This window comes from Hippichthys cyanospilos, chromosome 18 (genome assembly GCF_059441005.1).
Source record: "Hippichthys cyanospilos isolate Australia breed blue-spotted pipefish chromosome 18, RoL_Hcya_1.0, whole genome shotgun sequence".
Classification (NCBI taxonomy): Eukaryota; Metazoa; Chordata; class Actinopteri; order Syngnathiformes; family Syngnathidae; genus Hippichthys; species Hippichthys cyanospilos.
In genome coordinates this window covers 16,661,990-16,682,565 of record NC_142386.1, presented here as the reverse complement: position 1 = coordinate 16,682,565, position 20,576 = coordinate 16,661,990, and the positions used below count along the sequence as shown (strand labels likewise).

Below are 20,576 nucleotides of genomic sequence, written 5' to 3'. Positions count from 1 at the left end.
GCTCCAAACGGAGTAATTTTGGTCAGCAAATATTGATACAATATATGTGGTATGACACAAATAAATTGTGAATGTCTAATTAATGTTGATTGAAAGCATACATTATGGCAACTGACGAAAGTTATTTCTGATAATGATGTAAAGACAATGTATTTGGGAAAAGAGATGATTTCTTACGTGATAATGAGAGGAAATAAGGGAATAACAACCACGCCCTGTCGTCTACATGTATCGTCGTCGTTTGTTTATTTAAAAAAAAAGTCTCACCTATATGAAACCACATAGTGCGGTTTCAAATACATGTACAAGCAATGCCAAGTCATTAGGCGGCAGAAATGTCACAAATTCTGTCCAGTTCGAAAGAACTTTCCCTCTGAGGTCACCAGTATCCGAAGTCTTCCGTGGGAAAAAAAATAGCGCGATGACGCAAATCCCCGTTGAAGCTGAGCACGCGTGTCCACAAAACCGGAAGCTAGGGCAAATCTCCATTTAGGCTGGAGGTTTTGAAACATTAGATTATGATTAAAAAAAACAACAACAACAAAAAACAAAAAGCCCGGCCACATATAGCAAATAGGACAAAACGGAAACATTTAATGCCCGTTTGCAAGAACACCTATGTGTAGGCAAGGCCCGAGTTGTGTCCTTATCCCCCCATCACCTTTGTTTTCAGGGATGCTAATTGTTACCCAGGATCCCCTGGCAAGTCAAACCTGTTACAAATACAGTGGGCCCCTGTGTTACGAACTTAATCCGTTCAGCGGCTACGCTCGTAACTTGAACTGCTCGTATGACGGGCAATCCAAACCTATGTTAATTAGTGAATGCGTGCAACGTGTGCAAAAACCTTAGGTAAAAACATCACGACTTTAAACACATATTAAAAATGAGTAACGTAATTTACAGTACAGTTAAATTAAATATCATATACAAAGGAAAAATGACACTTACCTTTGGGGCGACGTGACTTGAGCTGGGTGGAGGCGGAGGGGAGCAGAGACCAACCCGCAGAATTTATTCATTTATTTTCTTAAACGGGAACTTTTCTCAAACTAAAACATATCACCGGCGATTTCCTTCTCTTTAATCCATAATAGAAGAAGCCTCTCAATTTTGTTGTCGATCGAGGTCCGTCCCCCGGCAAGGAAAGTCTTGCCCTTAGAAGATTGCCGAGCGGTTACGGCCATACTCACGAGGAAGGTTAACCATGCGTGCGCCTCCTTCGTATTTTTTTTATTATCTCCTGCTTCGTTTCTATTCTCATCATCCTCTTACTTCTTCCTTTACCGCCACTAGCAATTTTAGAAGCATGTCTAACAGATAGAGTTTGCAAAGTCTTAACAACATTCCTTCCTTCCGTTTTTGACTGATTTTCTCTCTTTCCTTCCGTCCCGACCAGCTGTGCCATCAAGCTAGATGAAGGCGTTCGACTAATAGCATATCGGCATCTCCGTGACTGACACAGTGACTGAAACAGTGACTGTGACATTGTAAGAGCAATAGCATATCAGCGTTACCGTGTCATGCGTGAGCAGTAGACTTCATTGATGTAGCAAAGCGAGGTCAATTATACGTACACATTGACTGGCAACGCGTGATGAAATTATAGTTAAAACCATCACGAATTTACACACATATTTAAAATTAGTACGATAATCTACTGTACAGTTAATTTAAATAACATGGATATACAACGGATAAATGACATTTTCCTCTGGGGCGACATGACTTGAGCCGAGTGGAGAGGGAGGTGAGCAGAAACCAACCCGCAGAATTTATTTATTTTCTTAAACAAGAACTTTTCTCAAACCAAAACATATCACCGGCGATTTCCTTCTCTTTAATCCATAATAGAAGAAGCCTCTCCATTTTGTTGTCGAGCGAGGTCCGTCCCCCAGCGAGGAAAGTCTTGCCCTTAGAAGATTGCCGAGCGGTTCCGTCCATACTCACGAGCAAGGTTAACTATGCATGCGCCTCCTTCGTATTTTTAATATCTCCTGCTTGGTTTCTATTGTCATCATCCTCTTACTTCTTCCTTTACCGCCACTTGCAATTTTAGAAGCCATGTCTAACAGATAAAGTTTGCAAAGTCTTATTTCCCAACTCTATTGCTATCGCAATCTCTCAGTGACCGCTCACTATGCTGCTTATGCAGCGCTCTCAAAGCGGACCCGTAGGGAGTCTCACTCAGACACACATACAGCCCTCTCTAAGCGGTCACCGAACCCTTCATGTATAATATGCTAATTCACCGAAAGGCCCTAAATGCATCAAAATTGCAAATTAAAAAATCTGTAACTCTTTTTCTCTACATCCTAGCGTATGGCTGTCTTTGATTGTTATTTAGGTATTAGGGTCCTGCATATGCCTACAAATTTTGATAGCTGTAAGGCGAATCAACTGGGTTTGGCTGCAATCCTTCGATTATACAGTGATTCCCCCTACTTCGCGGTTAATGGGGACTGTCAACCCCCCGCGAAGTCTGAAACCCGCAAAGTAGGGTATCAGTTCCTGGATTTCTATGTACGCCCCAATATAGCTGCAGTAACCATAAACAATCCTTTTTTTAAATTATTTTTTTGCCTATTTTATTTCCTTTCTTCTATTATTTAACATTACATTATACTTATTAACATTATTAACATTATTGTATATTCATTAAATAACTAATATTACTTAGTTTGTTGAGAATGTGTTCTCAGGACTGGTTATCTGCACCAAGACTCCGGTGAAAGAGGACGCAAGTCATCACTTTGAAGTTCACATTTATTTTGGCTCATGTATGGTGTATCATGTAGTATCTGTTGAATAATAAATCAACAACAATCTTAAAGTCAGTCAACTAACATATAAACACTTAATCTATGTATTTACTGTATTTTAGCCGACATGTGACATGTTTCGGCATTATCGTTCGCCTTCTTCAGGACACTGAAGAAGAAGGCGAGAGATAACACCAAAACATCTCAGGTAAACCTTTGCAAAATTTTGAGATTTTAAAATTTTGTTTTTGAATTATTGAGTTTTTAAGGTGTCACAAATGCCTATTTGGAGAATTGTATGTGGCTCCATAGCATCTCATTCAGACCACCAGGAGACACTACCAGTATCACAAAAAAATTCCCTAATTGGCAACAGTCCTCTTGACCGTGCAATCTATGGGATTTCTTTGGTTTTTGAAAAACAATAAAAACATGGGATGTATCTTCTATCGACCCATCGACCCTTGGAAAAAGACATGTATTTATTGTTCTTTAAATTGTAAACAATGTTAGATAAAATGGAAAGAACAAGAAAATGTCTGTAGGGTTAGGGTTAGGTTTTGGTTTGGTGTCTCGTTTTCAGCTAAAAAGCTTCTTCTCTTTGTACAATTGTCCTACAGAACCAATACACAGTGATCCCTCATATTTCACATTTGATGGGGACCAGAGCCTTCCCGTGATAAGTGAAAAACCGTGAAGTACCCCCCCCTCCGCACACACGCGCAAATTTTGGGAGGGGGAAGAGGCTTCACCAGACCTTTGGAAATCTCATACTTGTATTTATTTTGTTATAAATTGAAGTTTCAAATGTTTCAAATTTAAATTGTGATTGTTATCATGTTTGCCACAGCCATGGCTAATTAGACTTCCAGGCGCAGCTCTCTGTGAGACTACAGCCACTCAAAGGGCGCAAAGTAGCAAGGGGTCAGTGTGCACAGCTCGATGAGCAAGTTGTTGATCAATCAATCCCCCCAAAAAAGAACAAAACTAAATAGGATTCTTCAAAGAAGTGTTTTTTTTTTTTTTTTTTTTTTTTTTAAGAAATGCAGGTTAGGGTCAAGGTGTAACTCAATACAGTAAAAGTCAACATGCTCATAATACACACTTTTACAAAAACAATGGTGAGACCACATAATGGGAGCAAGCTTCCCGTGACAAGGATAAACTATAAAGATTGTACTGTACATGAATGGAAAAGGGCAGAACCTATTTTGATATACTTCATTTGTAAATGTGCATTACATGTTCAATTCACTCATGGTATGTGAGGCCATCTCTCTGGACCTCTATTTTGGTGGTGTGAAGAGGATCTTTTTTTTTTTTTTTACCAATTCTTCCATCATTTCAACTGTAGCAGCACCTGTAAAATAAAAATAAAAAAATCAATCAAAAGTTCTCAACTGTCAAGCCTTACTTAGGCTGGATTCACATTGCATTATTCCGTATACAAGTTTGCATAAATGTTAAATTGATAAACCTCATTCATTACCTGTGCCCCTTCGCTATCCATTCCTTGGCTATAGTTAGGGAACACCAAGGTAGTGGGAGTTGCCCTCGGGGTGGGGCCTGTAGCTGACCAAACATGATAACGAGAATCGTTAGCTTGCAACCATCGACCATTGAGGGCAGGAGTGGATTACAACCCCTGTCGAGAAGGAAGCCAATCACATGTGTTGTAGGAGTGCCTGTGAGCTTATTGACAGATTGCCTGCCCAGTCAGTTGAGGACAGTACTTGGATGCAAGCGCGGCTGAAGGAAAGCAGTGAGGATGAAAGAAAGCTTTGGAATCCTGTTAGCTTTTGTAATGAGGCCTGACATCACACGTGATGAAGACCATGGAGCGGTTGCTGCTACACCACCTAAGGCCACAGGTCCGCCATGCCACTGACCCCCTGCAGTTTGCCTACCAGGAGAAGGTAGGAGTGGAGGACGCTATAATCTATATGCTACACCGATCCCTCTCTCACCTGGACAGTGGCAGTGGTGCAGTGAGGATTACTTTTTTGGACTTCTCCAGCGCCTTCAACACCATACAGCCTCTGCTGCTCAGTGGTAAACTGACAGAGATGGGAGTAGGCTCACACCTTGTGGCATGGATTACGGACTACCTGACAGGCAGACCCCAGCACGTGAGACTGGGGGGCTGTACGTCCGACACTGTTGTCAGCAGCACAGGAGCGCCACAGGGGACCGTGCTGTCTCCTGTCCTGTTCACCCTGTATACGTCAGACTTCCAGTACAACTCTGAGTCCTGCCACGTGCAGAAGTTTGCAGATGACACTGCTATCGTGGGATGTATCAGGAGTGGGCAGGAGGGGGAGTACAGGAAACTGATCCAGGACTTTGTCTCATGGAGCGACGCTAACCATCTGCACCTGAACACCACCAAGACCAGGGAGATGGTGGTGGACTTCAGGAGGCCTAAACCCCATCCGGAACCAGTAACCATCAAAGGAGAATGTGTAGAGTTTGTCCAGACCTACAAATACCTGGGTGTGCAGCTGGACAATAAACTGGATTGGACTACCAACACAGAAGCTCTGTGCAGGAAAGGACAGAGCCGACTGTACTTCCTCAGAAGGCTGGCGTCCTTCAACATCTGCAAAAAGCTCCTGCAGATGTTCTACCAGACTGTTGTGGCGAGCGCCCTCCTCTACGCAGTAGTGTGCTGGGGAGGCAGCACCAAGAAGAAGGACGCCTCGCGTCTGGATAAACTGGTCAGGAAGGCGGGCTCGGTTATGGGCACAGAGCTGGACAGTCTGACAACTGTGGCTGAGCGACGAGCGCTAAACAAGCTGCTATCAATCATGGACAATCCAACACATCCACTACACAGCATCATCTACAGACAGAGGAGCTGCTTCAGTGACAGATTGCTGTCACTGTCCTGCTCCACGGACAGGTTGAGGAGATCATTCCTCCCCCATGCCATGAGGCTCTTCAACTCCACCCGGGGCAGTAAAAGATCACATTAAACTCTAAACCTCATACTCTGCACTGCACTATTCTCTTTATACAAGCACCTTAATTATACTTGCACTAGACTCCAACGATTCACACTATTCTGTTTACACTGTTAACAAGCACCTTAAGTATACTTCTGTACTGGACTTATGTGTATCTTTGTGTATTTTATTTCTCATATTTTATATCTCGACTTGAGAATACTGCTGGAAATGTGAATTTCCCTACGGGGATGAATAAAGTATCTATCTATCTATCTATCTATCTATCTATCTATCTATCTATCTATCTATCTATCTATCTATCTATCTATCTATCTATCTATCATGAATTGAAATATCATGTGCAAATTCTGCTTGTTATCATGTTTGTTCAGGTAGAGGCTCCACTCAAGCTTGAAGTGTGATAGCCGTTAATCCGAGAGCGACTTTGGCCGTGACAACAGACAAAGAACAGAATCGGGAAGGATGCTTAACTACTGTAGGTTTAATAATTTAAGATTTAAGTAAATATGTGTATTGCAATAATCTTTGTGTCAAAAATCTAAAGTATAATACTTTTCACTTTTAAAAAACTCTGTTACCCGCATACACAGGCATGAAAATTCTTGGGGGGTGGGAGAGGAGTCCTACTTTGCGGATTTCAGTTTTCTCGGGGGTGCTTAGCGTTGCAGTGGTTAGCACATCCTCCTCAGTTCAGGGAATTGAGTTAGAATCCACTTCCGCCTTTGTCTTTTTTTTTCCTTTTTACATTTACTAAGTTTGGATTTTTAGGGAACATGCCTTTTTTATTTTTTACAAAATATAACGTGGATAACTGCTACGCTTTCAAGCTTGCTATAATTTGTATAGCTTTTATAGTATAAAATAAGATGAAGCAAAAAAAAAAAGTAAAGCAAGATACATTATCATTTCAAAGGAAAATGCAGTACCAAAATATATAATATGTATAAAAAATGTTGCCCAAATGAAAAATGAGTATTTTCTGTACATTTATGACAAAAAAGTGAGCAAATGAGCAGGTAAATGGTATGTGCCAGTTTGTTCATCTCTGAGCATATCTGGAGAATAATCAGCCGCACTTGTAACATTATTTAGTATAGAAAGCACTTTAATTCATTTACTGTATTGTTAAAAATGTGTGTGAATTCATTTAGAGTTTGCATTAATTGTATTTTATTTTGTTTGCTCTATTTTATCTTGGACATGCTTTTTTTTATTATTGTTTTTTTTAGTCGTGTTGATTACAGACTCCTTGCTTTTTGTTTTGTACACATATTTGTTCCTGGTGAAGGAATCTAGAAAAAGCTTCTTGCCTTAACCTAGTTCCTAGCGTGTTCGTTTTTTGTTGAAAGATCGCCCATACCACAACATAGTGGAACAATTGATTTAATCCAGACAGAGTGGGAAAGTACACGAGGCCTCGGGCCAGTCCTGCCACAGGCCGGAGCAGAAAATGGCAACGTTTCACCTTCAACATTCAGTTCTTATACCCTTTTGGGGCATCTAGTCTCACTGTGGAATGCAAGTGTGTGTGTGTGCGTGCACGTCCGTGTACAGAAAGAGCTGTGTAGGTTCACTGACAACGGACAGGGCTTTCTCTTTTGTTCTGAAGGGAGACCTCTTGCAACCTGCACATGGTGGTGATTTTCCAGTTGTTCTTTGGATGAATGCAACATGTGGAGCCAGAGGCAACAAGTGGACAACATTGGTCTACAAAAATGAAACAAAATACATTAAGGGGGTGACAACAAAAGCGGATAAAGATCTGCACATTTTTAGTTTTAATTGACATATATTAGAGCAACTTACACCTGAATGAGGACAAGCTTGGTTGCTGGCCCTTTCTCCTGAACAAAGAACCTGTTAGAAATAGATGGCACTAAAATTACTTTTACTGCCTCTACAAAAGAAGATAGGTTTACTGATGAGCTAATTAACCTTTCCTACCAATAAAAAAAAGTGGCCTGAAGAGAGCAGAAAACAGACTCGGTTTAATCCAGAAGCAAACTGCCACTGGACAAGTCTGATGACGTGTCATCAAATACTTGCACACGGTGGTGATGTTCCAGTTGTTCTTTGGATGAATGCAACATGTGGAGCCACAGGCAACAAGTGATCAGCATTGGTCTACAAAAACGAAACAAAATACATGAAGGAGGTGAAAACATAAGCTGATAAAGATCTGCACATTTTTCGTTTTAATTGACATAAATTACCGGTCTAAAAGAAACAAACAAATTAAGAAGGGTGATGACAAACACTGCAAAAGATAGGCAAACCTACAGTTGATTTTAAGTCTTTTAGTGCCAAGCGTTCTTGGAAAAGGAAACCTCAAAAGTCTAGCATTTTCACTCATCTTTCAATGCCAACAAAATAATGGATGCTATGCCTATGCAAGTATAAAAATATTTAAAAAATGAAAATAAAGATAAAAATAAAAATTATAACTTAAATATATCACATGAAAGATTAACTTCCAATTCTTTGAACTGCATGTACAGTAGGCAATAGCTGTGTTGTATGTGTGGAAACACTGCCATTTAGTGATCACATTTTTTCACTACAATATAGATAAGCATTAGCAGTCAAGGGTGTTAGGTATTCTCTATAAAAAAAAAAGTATTTTATTGTGACGTTTATTATTTATGATTGTTATGATTTAAGAGGAGAATTATCATCCATGACACCGAAAGCGTTAAATGACATAGTTCACGGCAACTTACACTTGAATGAAGAGAAGTCCTGATTGTCTGTCACCTGGGTTTTCAAGTCAGTGCTCCACGATGTGTTTTCTGGCATCCATTATTTTACTCTGTGAAAAAAGGGGGATATAGAACTGTTGAGTTAAAATATATAAAACATATAAATAGACTTGGCACGGTCTTACAATAAATTTAAATATCCTTACCATTTATTTCCCTACAATGGAATGGCAGTGTAGTCATATGTCACGCTTAATATCCACATACAATCAAACAGTGACATGAACAATGCACGTGTGGCTTCTGTTCTGGTATGGACGGCTCTTTCTCCTGAACAAATAACTTGTAAAAAATATATGGGACAAAATCGATTTTTACTGATTTTACAAAGGGTGATAGGTTGAACTACTTACTTTTTCCTACCAATATAAGAAGGCAGACTGAAGAGAGCAGAAAACAGACTTGGTTTAATCCAGAGGGAAGCTGTCATTGAACAAGCATGATAATGTGTCATCAAAATCATTAGCGAGCTTCCAGCTTTCCTTTGGACAAATGGAACATGTGGAGCCACAGGCAACATGTGGACCACTTAGATCTACAAAATATAAACAAAATAGATGGTGGTGAGAACGAATGCTCCAAAAGTTGGACAAAACTACAATTAGGTTTCACTGACATAGTTCACGGTAACTACACTGGAATGAAGAAAAGTCCTGCTTGGCTGCCACCTTGGTTTTCAAGTCAGTGCTCCATGATGTAAGTATTTGGGCACCCATTCTTCTATCCTGTGAGAAAAAGGGGAATACAATAATGTCGAGTAGAAATTGGCATGCTGCAGAGGCGAGATGGGTTTTGGCTCTGTCTTACATTATATTTATATTTAAATATCCTAACCATTTCATTTTCTACATTGGGATGACATAAGATTATGTAACTCACGTACAATCCATCCGTAGACACATACCTATGCTCTCCATTCTGAGATGAACAACCATTTCTCCAAAATGATAGACCTGTTTTAAGAAGAGAGTAAATTATAACATGTACAGTAGACAAAAAAATATATTAGTGACCTACTTACCTTGTCTGTTTTCTGGTCTCAACTTATGCTGATGATTGTGACTGTCAAAATGGTTTACAAACCAAAAGGTGATAATCCCACTAAACTCTCCCATCAACTTGACCCTCCGTCTTAAAGATCTTTATATTTACTCGTTTGTGTTTTATCTCTCACCTCCTCTCCTTCCACTCACCTCACACACATGCTAAACCCATTTTGACATCAGATTTCATCCCATGTCAACATATAATCCCACCACTCCCTCCCATCGACTTGACCCATTTTTTTTTTTGTTACTTTGTCTCGAAATTTGACTCTCACCTCACCTCCTACTCACCTTCTCACACACACGCAAGACCATCCTCACCCCGGATTTCATCCCATCACATGTTAACCTCAGGGCGCCATAACATGACAGGGACAACACTTAATGTGCAATTTGTACATGACTCACCTTTCAGTTTGTAAAACACAGAGGACAGGATTGTGATAGCTGTAGTATGTTCGCAGGACACCTGAATGAACAGCACACTGAGGTTGGGAGACAAATATGAGGTCAAGCAGTGTGTTCTTGTCAGTGGTACTCGTATTTATGAGCTGTGTGTAACCCTTAAATAAAAACAGTTCCATAATGGGCTTGTGTGAGTTTGACAGTGCATCTTCATTGAAATCGCCGCATACCAGGATCTGATGATGGTCCATCACTTCCAGAGAGTACAACAAACTTTCCAAGTTTGGCAAAAAAGAGCGCAGACTCTGCCCCGGAGGCCTGTACACAGCAGCAATGAACAAATCAATGGGAGGTTCAAGTTTGACCACAACAAATTCAATATCAGTGACACCCTGGATGTAGATCGTTTCGTGTGCCGGAATGTGTCCTTTCACCCAAATACCTACACCGCCGCCACGTTTCGTTGCCAAGTCAGGACAATTTAAATGTGAGACACTTCGGTTCCGGCGATACACCGTGTAGCCTTCCAACACGACATTTCCAGCATCCGCCAACCCCTGGAGGTGAGTTTCTGTCAAGCACAAAATGTCAGCAAAGTGCAGCTCGTGGTGACATTTGATTATCCTGCGCATGACAAAGCAGCCCTTCGGTGTTGTGATAGACAACGACCAGGTTGATGGTCGGATCTAGTGTGGGCATGACATGAAGGAGAGGCATCACGTGGTCCAAGGAAGCTTCTGTCATCGTAGCAAGAGGAGAGGTTATTTCGGGGTTGGTGTGAATCCTTCTCTCGTCCATATGCAGCACATGGAGCCCACTGAGAGACGTCACTCAGCTCAGAGCCACGTACGCCATGCCGTGCTCAAAGACACCTTTCAGAGACGCCACCGCTTCAGATGTGGTTATACCTTGTACTTTGTGGATCGTGCAAGCAAAAGCAAGCTTAATGGGGAACTGCAAATGCACGACTCCTGGCCGTTTCAACTTTTCCTCCAGTCTGTCGATGTAAACAATGTTATCAGCAGGACTCGCCTTTGTCGCAGCGTCAAGCTCCAGCCCAAGTTTCTGAACGCGTGCATTGTTGGCATAATGCACCAATTTGACAACTCTCGCAAATGAGCCGTTGCACAAACCTGCCTGAACATCAATATTGCGGGTTACCATAACACGAGCACCAATGGCCACCTTTATCAAGTCCGGCAACTCATTCTTCGCCCCTTGGACAGGGGCGGCTTGTCTCGCCATTCTGCCAGTCCTTTGATCTTTCTTGTAGTCATCGGCATCAATAGTCACAATTTCCTCATGAAGCAGATTCAGCATCTGAGAGTTATGGTCATTTACCTGTTTGTTTGTGGCGAAAACATGCAGAGCTTCCTTTGGGCAGTTTTCTGGAGCAGTGTAGGTCATAGCCAGCAAAGCTCTGTCCACTTCCGACAGCGCACGGGACTTCTCTTTGACGCGAAGTCGGTTCAGCAGTTCGGCAAATGGAACGTCATCCTTCTGCCTCATGATTTCAGTCAAAGTGATAATTTGGAAGCTGTCGCGCCAGTGGTCCAGCCTGGTGGGATCGTAAACACACAAAGGTTTGGACTGTCTCACAGGAGGTAGCTGGTAGAAATCCCCGACGGCGATAACAGACATGCCACCATGTTGGTAAATTGATTCCTTTGATTTGCTTCAACCTGGCGTCAACATATGCAAAGACGTTTTTCAACACCATGGAAATCTCATCGATAATGAGAATTTCAGCAAGCGATAGCTCCGCTCTCACTTCGTCCAGTTTGTTGCCCAGGCCATGATACGGGGGTTTGAGGCTTCTTGGCAGTTTCAGCAGGCAGTGCAAAGTCACACCTGAAATGTTGAAAGCCGCTGTGCCAGTGAACCCTGTTTGGAAATGTCCGCTTCCTCAGCCAGTCTCAGGCAGTCTGCGCAGTATTTTTGTAGCCTCTGCGTGAATACATTTGATTAAATGTGACTTTCCCGTTCCGGCGCCACCATTGATGTAATAGAAGAACTGCCGTGGTTTTAAGCCACACACGCGTCGTATGCACCAATCTCCGACCAGGTAGAAAGCACACGATTGCTTTCGGTTAAGGTTCCGATACATGTCACGCAATACAGCCGGATCGATGCGAGCGGCTTCCGTCGCGATAGACATTTCCGATACCTCGGACCTGATGTTGTAGTCTGGTATATTTTCCTCCACAGCATCGCCGGGATCATCTCTTGCATTGATTTCCTCGATGCACTCGAGTCTTTGCAGTTCGCTTTCCGGCGCTAGCTGACACCACTCGTTGAAGACCATTCCGCTTTCCTCCACCTCTCGGATGGCGTTGTCAACATCTTTGCTGTGCTTCTCATACTTCTCTCTGTTCCGGTCGACAATTTGCACAATGGGCTCTGGATGCTCAGCGGCTGGCAACTGTACAAAGGCATGATCGTAAAACAACTTGTATGTAGGATAGTGTGTGGACTTCAACTGGCAGTCGGCACGATGAGGCAGGTACAGCTTTAGCAACGTGCAGTAAAATTCCTCCGGCTTTTTTTCCTGTGAGAATTTTCAGTATTTGATGACAGCGTGTTTACCTGTTCTATTTTGGACATAACCCATGTCATTTAGCAGGGTGAAAACATTTTTGCCTTTTGCTTGCTTGCCATACACGATTCTGCAGGTTGAAGCAAAATCAGCCAAGCACATTGCTTCAAATTCCTCCGTTTGAGGTCTGCATTTATACTTTTCCGGCAAGCCGGTCATCCACAATTCAACGGACTCCTGCGTTTTGCCCTCAAGATATGAGAGGGGATAACTCTTTTTCAGCGCATTGTCACTGGTTTGTACAAAAACCACACTGCGGGACGCTTGCTTCATATATAGGCCACATGCGTGTGCGACGCACTCTTGTGCACTCACCTCTCTTTTCTTAGAGTACGCTTGCATGATTTGTTTCATTTCGTCGCTCTCGTTGACATTTTTGCTGCGGGAGTTCTCAATCACCGATTTCAGGTACTGGCTCAGACCGTGCTCAGCTTTGCTGATGTAGCTGCAGATGTAGGTAATGCAGGAATAAGCGTTCAGAATGTACTGAATGTCCATATTTGCATCCCAAGCAAGAAGCAGATGTCGATTGTAGTTGTTCACCCAGCAGTCTTTGGGCTCTCGCTTGAGCACCACAGAGGTCTTTGCGGCAATCGAGTACAAACCATCCATGTACTCGTCACTGGTGAGTTTGCACTTAGCCAGTAGCTGCGGCAAAGTCAGAGAGGCCGTTTCCGGTTCGTTCAGTAAATTTTGGAAATCAACAAGCTTGGGGTTTGGCGCCGACCGCTTCTCGTTTTCTGGATTTTCTCCATCACACTCTTCACGTCTCATGATCATGGTTCTCTCGCACGGCTGCTTGGGGAAACCAAAACGGCATTGCGCACCAGGTGCTTTGACACACGTCTTTGAATGAGACTTACTGTGCATCTGAACCTCTGTGACTTTTTGATGCAGTTTGGGTTCCGTTTCTGGATCGGGCAGCTCAGCGGAAATGTAGCGCGACACAAAATCGCAGATTTCTTGATCTGAGGCCTCCTCAAAGACGGGGGCGCCTTCAACCCAAATGAGGCAATGGATGCGCGGACTTACTCTGTGCTGAAACTCCAATCTGTAAAAGTAGTCGACCACTTTTCCAATGGGTTGTGCCGGAGACAGGAGCAGGTCTCTGAACAGAGCTTCCACACGTTCGTCGAACATGCGCATCGTTGTCACCGGATTGCTGCGGAGAATTTCACACTTTGTGGCCCAGTCGAGGTCAGCGAAAATCACCTGTTTACCTTGTTGCGCTTTGATGGCGGTGATGACTTCTTCCCAACGCATTTCAGCAGCGGAGAATGTGCAGAAGAACGTGGATGTGCCCAGTTGCCGAATCATGGCAAAAATGTCCTTGAGGCATTTCTCCCAATAGGCTGGCACACCCCTTAATGGCGCCATGAAATGGACAGCGTCTTTGCTTTGTATCAGTTTTTCAACTTCCCTTTTATCCTGCAACATAGCATTGTTTATTCTTCAACCATCTCTGGTAAAAGGTTTACCTTTGCGTAGCTGTATTCTTATGCTTGATGTGGCCTGGTGGATTTCAGTCACAAACTGAGCAAAGAACAAGTAGTTAGTGTCTCTGGCAAAACGTTCATCCACACAAGACAGTCGCATTTTGAAATACTTGCTTGGTGTGAGTTTAATCTCCCTCTCTTCATCAAGAGTGTTTTCCCCAGTTCGAAACTGGACTGGAAAAGCCATGGCCTCAAGTTTGGGTGTCTTGAAAAAGCTTACCGGGTTATTTCTTTCTGCGGGAGCAACAGAGTAAATTCCCTCAGTGAAACTCATAATTTCCTCTGAAACATTGTTAGGTTGGAGACATGATTCGAAAATTAAGGCACCACTGGGTTCATCTCCTTCTTGCACATTTTGGCCATGTTGCCGTGTTTTGTCACTCTTACCATTTTCTTTGTCATTGTTTATTTCACGGAGTGCATCACTCTCAAATCTGTTTATCTGGAGCAGATCTTCCTCATAAAAGTCACTCATATTCATTCCGTCTTCAGAAGAGCTACTTTCATCATCGGTGAGCGTTGGGTCACAAAGGTCAGGGTCGTCACAAATTATTATGTCGCTGTACTGTGGATGCACCTGTTTCAGTTTAATCAGAGCACGCATTAGGTTAGGCCAAGTGACAGTTTGAAATACCTGATGACCCTTGTAGCAAAGCCGTCGCTTCAGTTTCACTCGCAAAACTTGTGATTCTCTCCTGGGTCCAGGCAACACGTTGACTGTCTCTTGTACTTCTGAAGGAACACACACAACATTTCCACGAATGGCTCGTTGCTGACCTTTCGGAAGAGGAATAATTTTGGCGAATACCACATATTTTCATATGAGATGCCTCTCTAATATGTTTAAACCACAAAGCTCATTTGGAATATCTGCGAGTTGGAGGTTATTAGCAACCGCTAGAGCTGGCATTTTGCCATTTTTAAGATGCTCAAAGCAAGTGTGACAAATCCACTCGTTTTCTTTCCTCTGGTACTTTGCATGATGGTTCACATTCATGATTACAAATATGAACATACTTTCCTGTGAGGCAACTTTCAACAGTATGTTTATTTTTCTTATAAGTACTGCGCTTACAAGGGTGCACTTGGTTAGGAAATAATGCTCTGTGACACACAGAGCAGACAAATGTGGGTCCAAATTTAATTTGTCTTTTGAAGAGCTCAATAGCTTTAGTGATTTCACAACTGATTCTCTCTTTAAATAGTTGGTTTATGACTTTGTATTTTTTCAAAATCTTAATTGTGCAACGCAACGCATTAGTTCTTAATAAATCACACTTAGTTTTCGTTGTCAAGTCTCATGATTTCCTTGTGTTTGGCTCTGAATTCAGTCATTTTGGTATCGGTTTGTGACATAGGAGCACTGCCTGTTTTTAAACACAATGTGGCGAGGCGAAGAAACCACACGTTGCTGTGCTAGTGGAGATCTTTACTCTTCGCATGCAATCACAAAACTGATACAACAAAGTCCAAAACAGCAAAAAAAAAGCCAACGGGTTCAAAGCATCAAAGGATCATAGCATCATGCCAACTGGGTGAGAGACATGGTCCTAGTGTCCGCCACACAACTCCCCCCCCCGAACACCCAGAAAGGCATAACGGAAAACCCCACAGGGTATTCACCAGTCTGGCACCCTGAGTCTCAGTCCGGTCCTGGGCGGTGTATGTGACACCAGGGCCCCAGGTGCGACAGGGGTAAGGGTGAGACGTTCAGCGTGAAAACCATGAGGTAGTGTTGGCAAAGGGATGTTCTGAAGTTCCGCAGGAGCCGGAGTGGCAGTGCTGACCTGCATGCTGGCAGGCACAGTGGCTTCCGAGTGACGGCCGGCCGCGTCCCAGTCTGTGCCTGGGCATGAACCTGCTGCGGCACCAACACCAGCTGACCCGCTCCGATGTATACTCGGACCATACCTGCGGGCATGGTGAATCGGAGGGGGCGGCTGAATGATGGTGGCTGGAGGCCTACTGCTGAGGCCGGACGGACATCGGAAGTAGATGAGGCCGCCCAGCTGGAAGATCCCGGTCGACGGCCAGGGACTCCGAAATTGGACTGCACAGCCGTTCTCACCAGCGCCCGTACCAGCCTGTTGCTGGCTGGCTCGATCCCTGGTGCGCCAAGGGGTGAGAGGACCCTTGTTGGGGTGCTGGCTGGCTGACGTGGTACCAGCTTGCTGCATTACCTGACGTATAGTAGGCTGGTGGAGGGATGCCACGAAGTGGGACGTCTACGGTGATTCCTCGCTGAAACATTCTGACGTCCGGGGTCACCCATGTGGCGAAACTACATCTCCAACAGCCTGACGAAACTTTCTAACGTCTGGGATAATAATATGGCAAGATGACCTATCCGGGGTCACCAATGTGGCGAGGCGAAGAAACCACACGTTGCTGTGCTAGTGGAGATCTTTACTCTTCGCATGCCATCACAAAACTGATACAACAAAGTCCAAAACAGCAAAGACAAAGCCAACAGGTTCAAAGCATCAAAGGATCATAGCATCATGCCTACTGGGTGAGAGACATGGTCCTAATGTCCGCCACACAGCTCCCCCCCAAACACCCAGAAAGGCATAACGGAAAACCCCACAGGGTATTCACCAGTCTGGCACCCTGAGTCTCAGTCCGGTCCTGGGCGGTGTATGTGACACCAGGGCCCCAGGTGCGACAGGGGTAAGGGTGAGACGTTCAGCGTGAAAACCATGAGGTAGTGTTGGCAAAGGGATGTTCTGAAGTTCCGCAGGAGCCGGAGTGGCAGTGCTGACCTGCATGCTGGCAGGCACAGTGGCTTCCGAGTGACGGCCGGCCGCGTCCCAGTCTGTGCCTGGGCATGAACCTGCTGCGGCACCAACACCAGCTGACCCGCTCCGATGTATACTCGGACCATACCTGCGGGCATGGTGAATCGGAGGGGGCGGCTGAATGATGGTGGCTGGAGGCCTACTGCTGAGGCCGGACGGACATCGGAAGTAGATGAGGCCGCCCAGCTGGAAGATCCCGGTCGACGGCCAGGGACTCCGAAATTGGACTGCACAGCCGTTCTCACCAGCGCCCGTACCAGCCTGTTGCTGGCTGGCTCGATCCCTGGTGCGCCAAGGGGTGAGAGGACCCTTGTTGGGGTGCTGGCTGGCTGACGTGGTACCAGCTTGCTGCATTACCTGACGTATAGTAGGCTGGTGGAGGGATGCCACGAAGTGGGACGTCTACGGTGATTCCTCGCTGAAACATTCTGACGTCCGGGGTCACCCATGTGGCGAAACTACATCTCCAACAGCCTGACGAAACTTTCTAACGTCTGGGATAATAATATGGCAAGATGACCTATCCGGGGTCACCAATGTGGCGAGGCGAAGAAACCACACGTTGCTGTGCTAGTGGAGATCTTTACTCTTCGCATGCCATCACAAAACTGATACAACAAAGTCCAAAACAGCAAAGACAAAGCCAACAGGTTCAAAGCATCAAAGGATCATAGCATCATGCCTACTGGGTGAGAGACATGGTCCTAATGTCCGCCACACAGCTCCCCCCCAAACACCCAGAAAGGCATAACGGAAAACCCCACAGGGTATTCACCAGTCTGGCACCCTGAGTCTCAGTCCGGTCCTGGGCAGTGTATGTGACACCAGGGCCCCAGGTGCGACAGGAGTAAGGGTGAGACACTCAGCGTGAAAACCATGAGGTAGCGTTGGCAAAGGGATGTTCTGAAGTTCCGCAGGAGCCGGAGTGGCAGTGCTGACCTGCATGCTGGCAGGCACAGTGGCTTCCGAGGGACGGCCGGTCGCGGTTGCGTCCCAGTCTGTGCCTGGGCATGAACCTGCTGCGGCACCAACACCAGCTGACCCGCTCCGATGTATACTCGGACCATACCTGCGGGCATGGTGAATCGGAGGGGCGGCTGAATGATGGTGGCTGGAGGCCTACTGCTGAGGCCGGACGGACATCGGTAGTAGATGAGGCCGCCCGGCTGGAAGATCCCGGTCGACGGCCAGGGAATCTGAAATTGGACTGCACAGCCGTTCTCACCAGCGCCCGTACCAGCCTGTTGCTGGCTGGCTCGATCCCTGGTGCGCCAAGGGAAAGGGCGACGGGTGAGAGGACCCTTGTCAGGGTGCTGGCTGGCTGACGTGGTACCAGCTTGCTGCATTACCTGACGTATAGTAGGCTGGTGGAGGGATGCCACGAAGTGGGACGTCTACGGCGATTCCTCGCTGAAACATTCTGACGTCCGGGGTCACCCATGTGGCGAAACTACATCTCCAACAGCCTGACAAAACTTTCTAACGTCTGGGATAATAATATGGCAAGATGACCCATCCGGGGTCACCCATTCTAACGTCCGGGGTCACCAATGTGGCGAGGCGAAGAAACCACACGTTGCTGTGCTAGTGGAGATCTTTACTCTTCGCATGCCATCACAAAACTGATACAACAACGTCCAAAACAGCAAAGACAAAGCCAACAGTTTCAAAGCATCAAAGGATCATAGCATCATGCCTACTGGGTGAGAGACATGGTCCTAGTGTCCGCCACAACAAGATCATTACTGTATCATTGTTTAGTGTAGCAACGTTGTCTATCTTTAAATGCAAGATCAGTACGATATCGTTGTTTAATGTAGCAACGTTGTCTATCTTTAAATGCAAGATCATTACGATATCGTTGTTTAGTGTAGCAACGTTGTCTATCTTTAAATGCAAGATCAGTATGATATCATTGTTTAATGTAGCAACGTTGTCTATCTTTAAATGCAAGATCATTACGATATCGTTGTTTAGTGTAGCAACGTTGTCTATCTTTAAATGCAAGATCAGTACAATATTGTTGTGTAATGTAGGAGCGCTGTCGGATCCTGAAGCAATTATCTGTCCTATAACGATTTGAAATGAGGGAAAGGGATTTCCTCCTATAGAGCTGGTCGATCATGTAACGCTGTCTGATGTAGTACTTTTGTTTTAAACTGTAATTTAGGTCTTGTCGATAGCGAGTTGTGATATAACACTTTTTACGTTGTCTTAATTCTGCATTTTGACTGTACTTCTTTTTGTTTCATGTTCTTAGTTTTCCGCTGTAGTACGTTTCCAGAGTTAACATTCATCTTTTCCTGTGCCTTTATGCGTCTTTGGAATTTTCTTTTTCTTGCTCTACTCATTTTTGACAAATCTTGCAGCACTTTACCTGATGTTGGGCAAAGCACCTTATTGTTGTCGTTCGTCAGATCAGTGCATTGTTTTGCAGCATTAGGCGCTGGCTCTTTCGTACGAGAACTTGTAATGGTCTCAGCAACCGCTCGGCTCGTGTTGACACATTCCTATTGCGCCATCGGTGGAGGACGCTCTGCACAAGGCACCATCTCATGATCATCAGCAGTGACATCTACAGATGCAAAAATAACGGGTATCATCTTGTAACGAGAATCACAATTGGCGTTCGATATTGTGAAAGACTTAATCAATGTGTCTATCAGATCATTCAAGCATGTAAAAAGCATCATAATAGCTTTGCTATCTTGAACAGGGAGGCCATTACATCCTCTGCTATGCGGATCAAAAATCCCAAACCTGCCTTTACGGTCTTGAAAGACAGCTATGCACAGTGATTGCATAATCAAAAGAGCAAAGTTTACCTCTGCAGTCAAGCACTGAAGTCTATCACGAAGATTCAGATAATACACATCACCACAAAAAGAGGTCAACATGCCACACAATGAAAGACTCTTTATTAACATGTGCTGTTTTGAAAACCCACTTACAATTTCTGGAAGTTCATCGGTAGTCAAGAAATCATGAACAAAGCGACTTTCTGCTGCAACTTAGTCATAACACTTACATACAGTTCATGGCCCCGTTTGAGAACAAGATCAAGATGTGAGCTGGTCAGGTGATCTAACTCCTGCAGGAATGCCAGAAATATAACAGAGTTAGCCACACACTGGCTGTTTCTCCATTTGCCATATCTGCGATGGGCTTGGCTGTGAGAGGCCAACACATATGTTACCTTAGGTCGGACAGGTGCCAATCCATCACCACTTTCAACGTGTGCTTCACCTGCACGGTTACCAGTCTCTGAAAAGGATGCCTCATTCAGGCATGCATCAATCTCTGATATAGGTGCCTCACTTAGACATGTATTGATCTCTGATATGGGCGACTGACCCAAGCAATCTCTGATATTGCCTCATTCAGGCATGTATTGATCTCTGATATGGGTGACACACCCAGGCATGTATTCATCTCTGATATGGGTGCTTCGGTAGAACAAAAATCAGAGCGTGCAAGAGTTGCTTGGGAGCCACAACGTCGCTGCCAGCAAGACTTTACCGCTTGAGATTTTTTGCTCTTCCTCGGCAATGCTTTTAATCTGATGGGGTGAGATAGAAAGAAGGAAGAGACAAAAAGGTAGAGCAGCAACAAAGAGGGGTGTTTGGGGTCAGGTAAAGAAGATCTTCTGAAAGAAAAAAAAACACGTTTAAATAATCCGACAGGCAAGTTCATAAGCATAATGCATTTCATGTACAAGACAAAAGTGCCAGAATATTGAAACCCA

General features: G+C 44.4%; 3 protein-coding genes across 6 annotated transcripts; all 3 read right to left on the bottom strand.

The window, feature by feature from the left end:
- Positions 1–2,758: 2,758 nt before the first annotated feature.
- Positions 2,759–13,560, bottom strand: LOC148409173 (uncharacterized). Its single transcript, XM_088440473.1, has 14 exons — positions 12,853–13,560; positions 12,109–12,363; positions 11,793–11,888; positions 11,283–11,499; positions 10,172–10,512; positions 9,395–10,021; positions 9,107–9,215; positions 8,844–9,025; positions 8,637–8,760; positions 8,452–8,540; positions 7,676–7,855; positions 7,538–7,588; positions 7,310–7,438; positions 2,759–4,122 (listed from the first exon to the last, which is right to left on the bottom strand). Exons 1-4 carry the CDS (start codon positions 13,405–13,407, stop codon positions 11,455–11,457), a joined length of 951 nt encoding a protein of 316 aa, XP_088296599.1. The 5' UTR covers positions 13,408–13,560; the 3' UTR covers positions 2,759–4,122; positions 7,310–7,438; positions 7,538–7,588; positions 7,676–7,855; positions 8,452–8,540; positions 8,637–8,760; positions 8,844–9,025; positions 9,107–9,215; positions 9,395–10,021; positions 10,172–10,512; positions 11,283–11,454.
- LOC148409174 (ATP-dependent DNA helicase PIF1-like) lies at positions 10,773–11,450 on the bottom strand. The gene has a single exon (XM_088441413.1). It carries the CDS (start codon positions 11,448–11,450, stop codon positions 10,773–10,775), a length of 678 nt encoding a protein of 225 aa, XP_088297539.1.
- A 1,617-nt stretch (positions 13,561–15,177) lies between the features above and the next one.
- On the bottom strand, positions 15,178–20,157 carry LOC148409172 (uncharacterized). 4 transcript variants are annotated; one of them, XM_088440475.1, is made up of 5 exons: positions 20,028–20,151; positions 19,860–19,922; positions 18,181–19,406; positions 16,214–18,094; positions 15,178–16,139 (listed from the first exon to the last, which is right to left on the bottom strand). In XM_088440475.1, the coding sequence occupies exons 4-5, from the start codon at positions 16,303–16,305 to the stop codon at positions 15,653–15,655; spliced, it is 579 nt and encodes a 192-aa protein (XP_088296601.1). In that variant the 5' UTR covers positions 16,306–18,094; positions 18,181–19,406; positions 19,860–19,922; positions 20,028–20,151; the 3' UTR covers positions 15,178–15,652. The 4 variants fall into 4 exon arrangements, with proteins under 4 accessions (XP_088296601.1, XP_088296600.1, XP_088296604.1 ...); XM_088440474.1 differs by lacking the exon at positions 15,178–16,139 and having other exon boundaries at positions 16,423–17,114; positions 17,189–18,094; XM_088440478.1 differs by lacking the exon at positions 15,178–16,139 and having other exon boundaries at positions 16,423–18,094; positions 20,028–20,157.
- Positions 20,158–20,576: the final 419 nt, after the last annotated feature.

Excerpts from the sequence above, each read along its gene's own strand:
- LOC148409174 (XM_088441413.1), bottom strand. The coding sequence starts at position 11,450 with ATGAGGCAGAAGGATGACGTTCCATTTGCCGAACTGCTGAACCGACTT.
- LOC148409173 (XM_088440473.1), bottom strand. The coding sequence starts at position 13,407 with ATGCACAGTAAGTCTCATTCAAAGACGTGTGTCAAAGCACCTGGTGCG. Across the intron at positions 12,364-12,852 it reads CGTACTCTAAGAAAAGAGAG|TTGCCAGCCGCTGAGCATCC; the intron begins GTGAGTGCACAA and ends GCCTTTGTACAG. Across the intron at positions 11,889-12,108 it reads ACTACAACATCAGGTCCGAG|AGGCTACAAAAATACTGCGC; the intron begins GTATCGGAAATG and ends GTATTCACGCAG.
- LOC148409172 (XM_088440475.1), bottom strand. The coding sequence starts at position 16,305 with ATGGGTGACCCCGGACGTCAGAATGTTTCAGCGAGGAATCACCGTAGA. Across the intron at positions 16,140-16,213 it reads ACCAGCCTACTATACGTCAG|GGATCGAGCCAGCCAGCAAC; the intron begins GTAATGCAGCAA and ends TTGGCGCACCAG.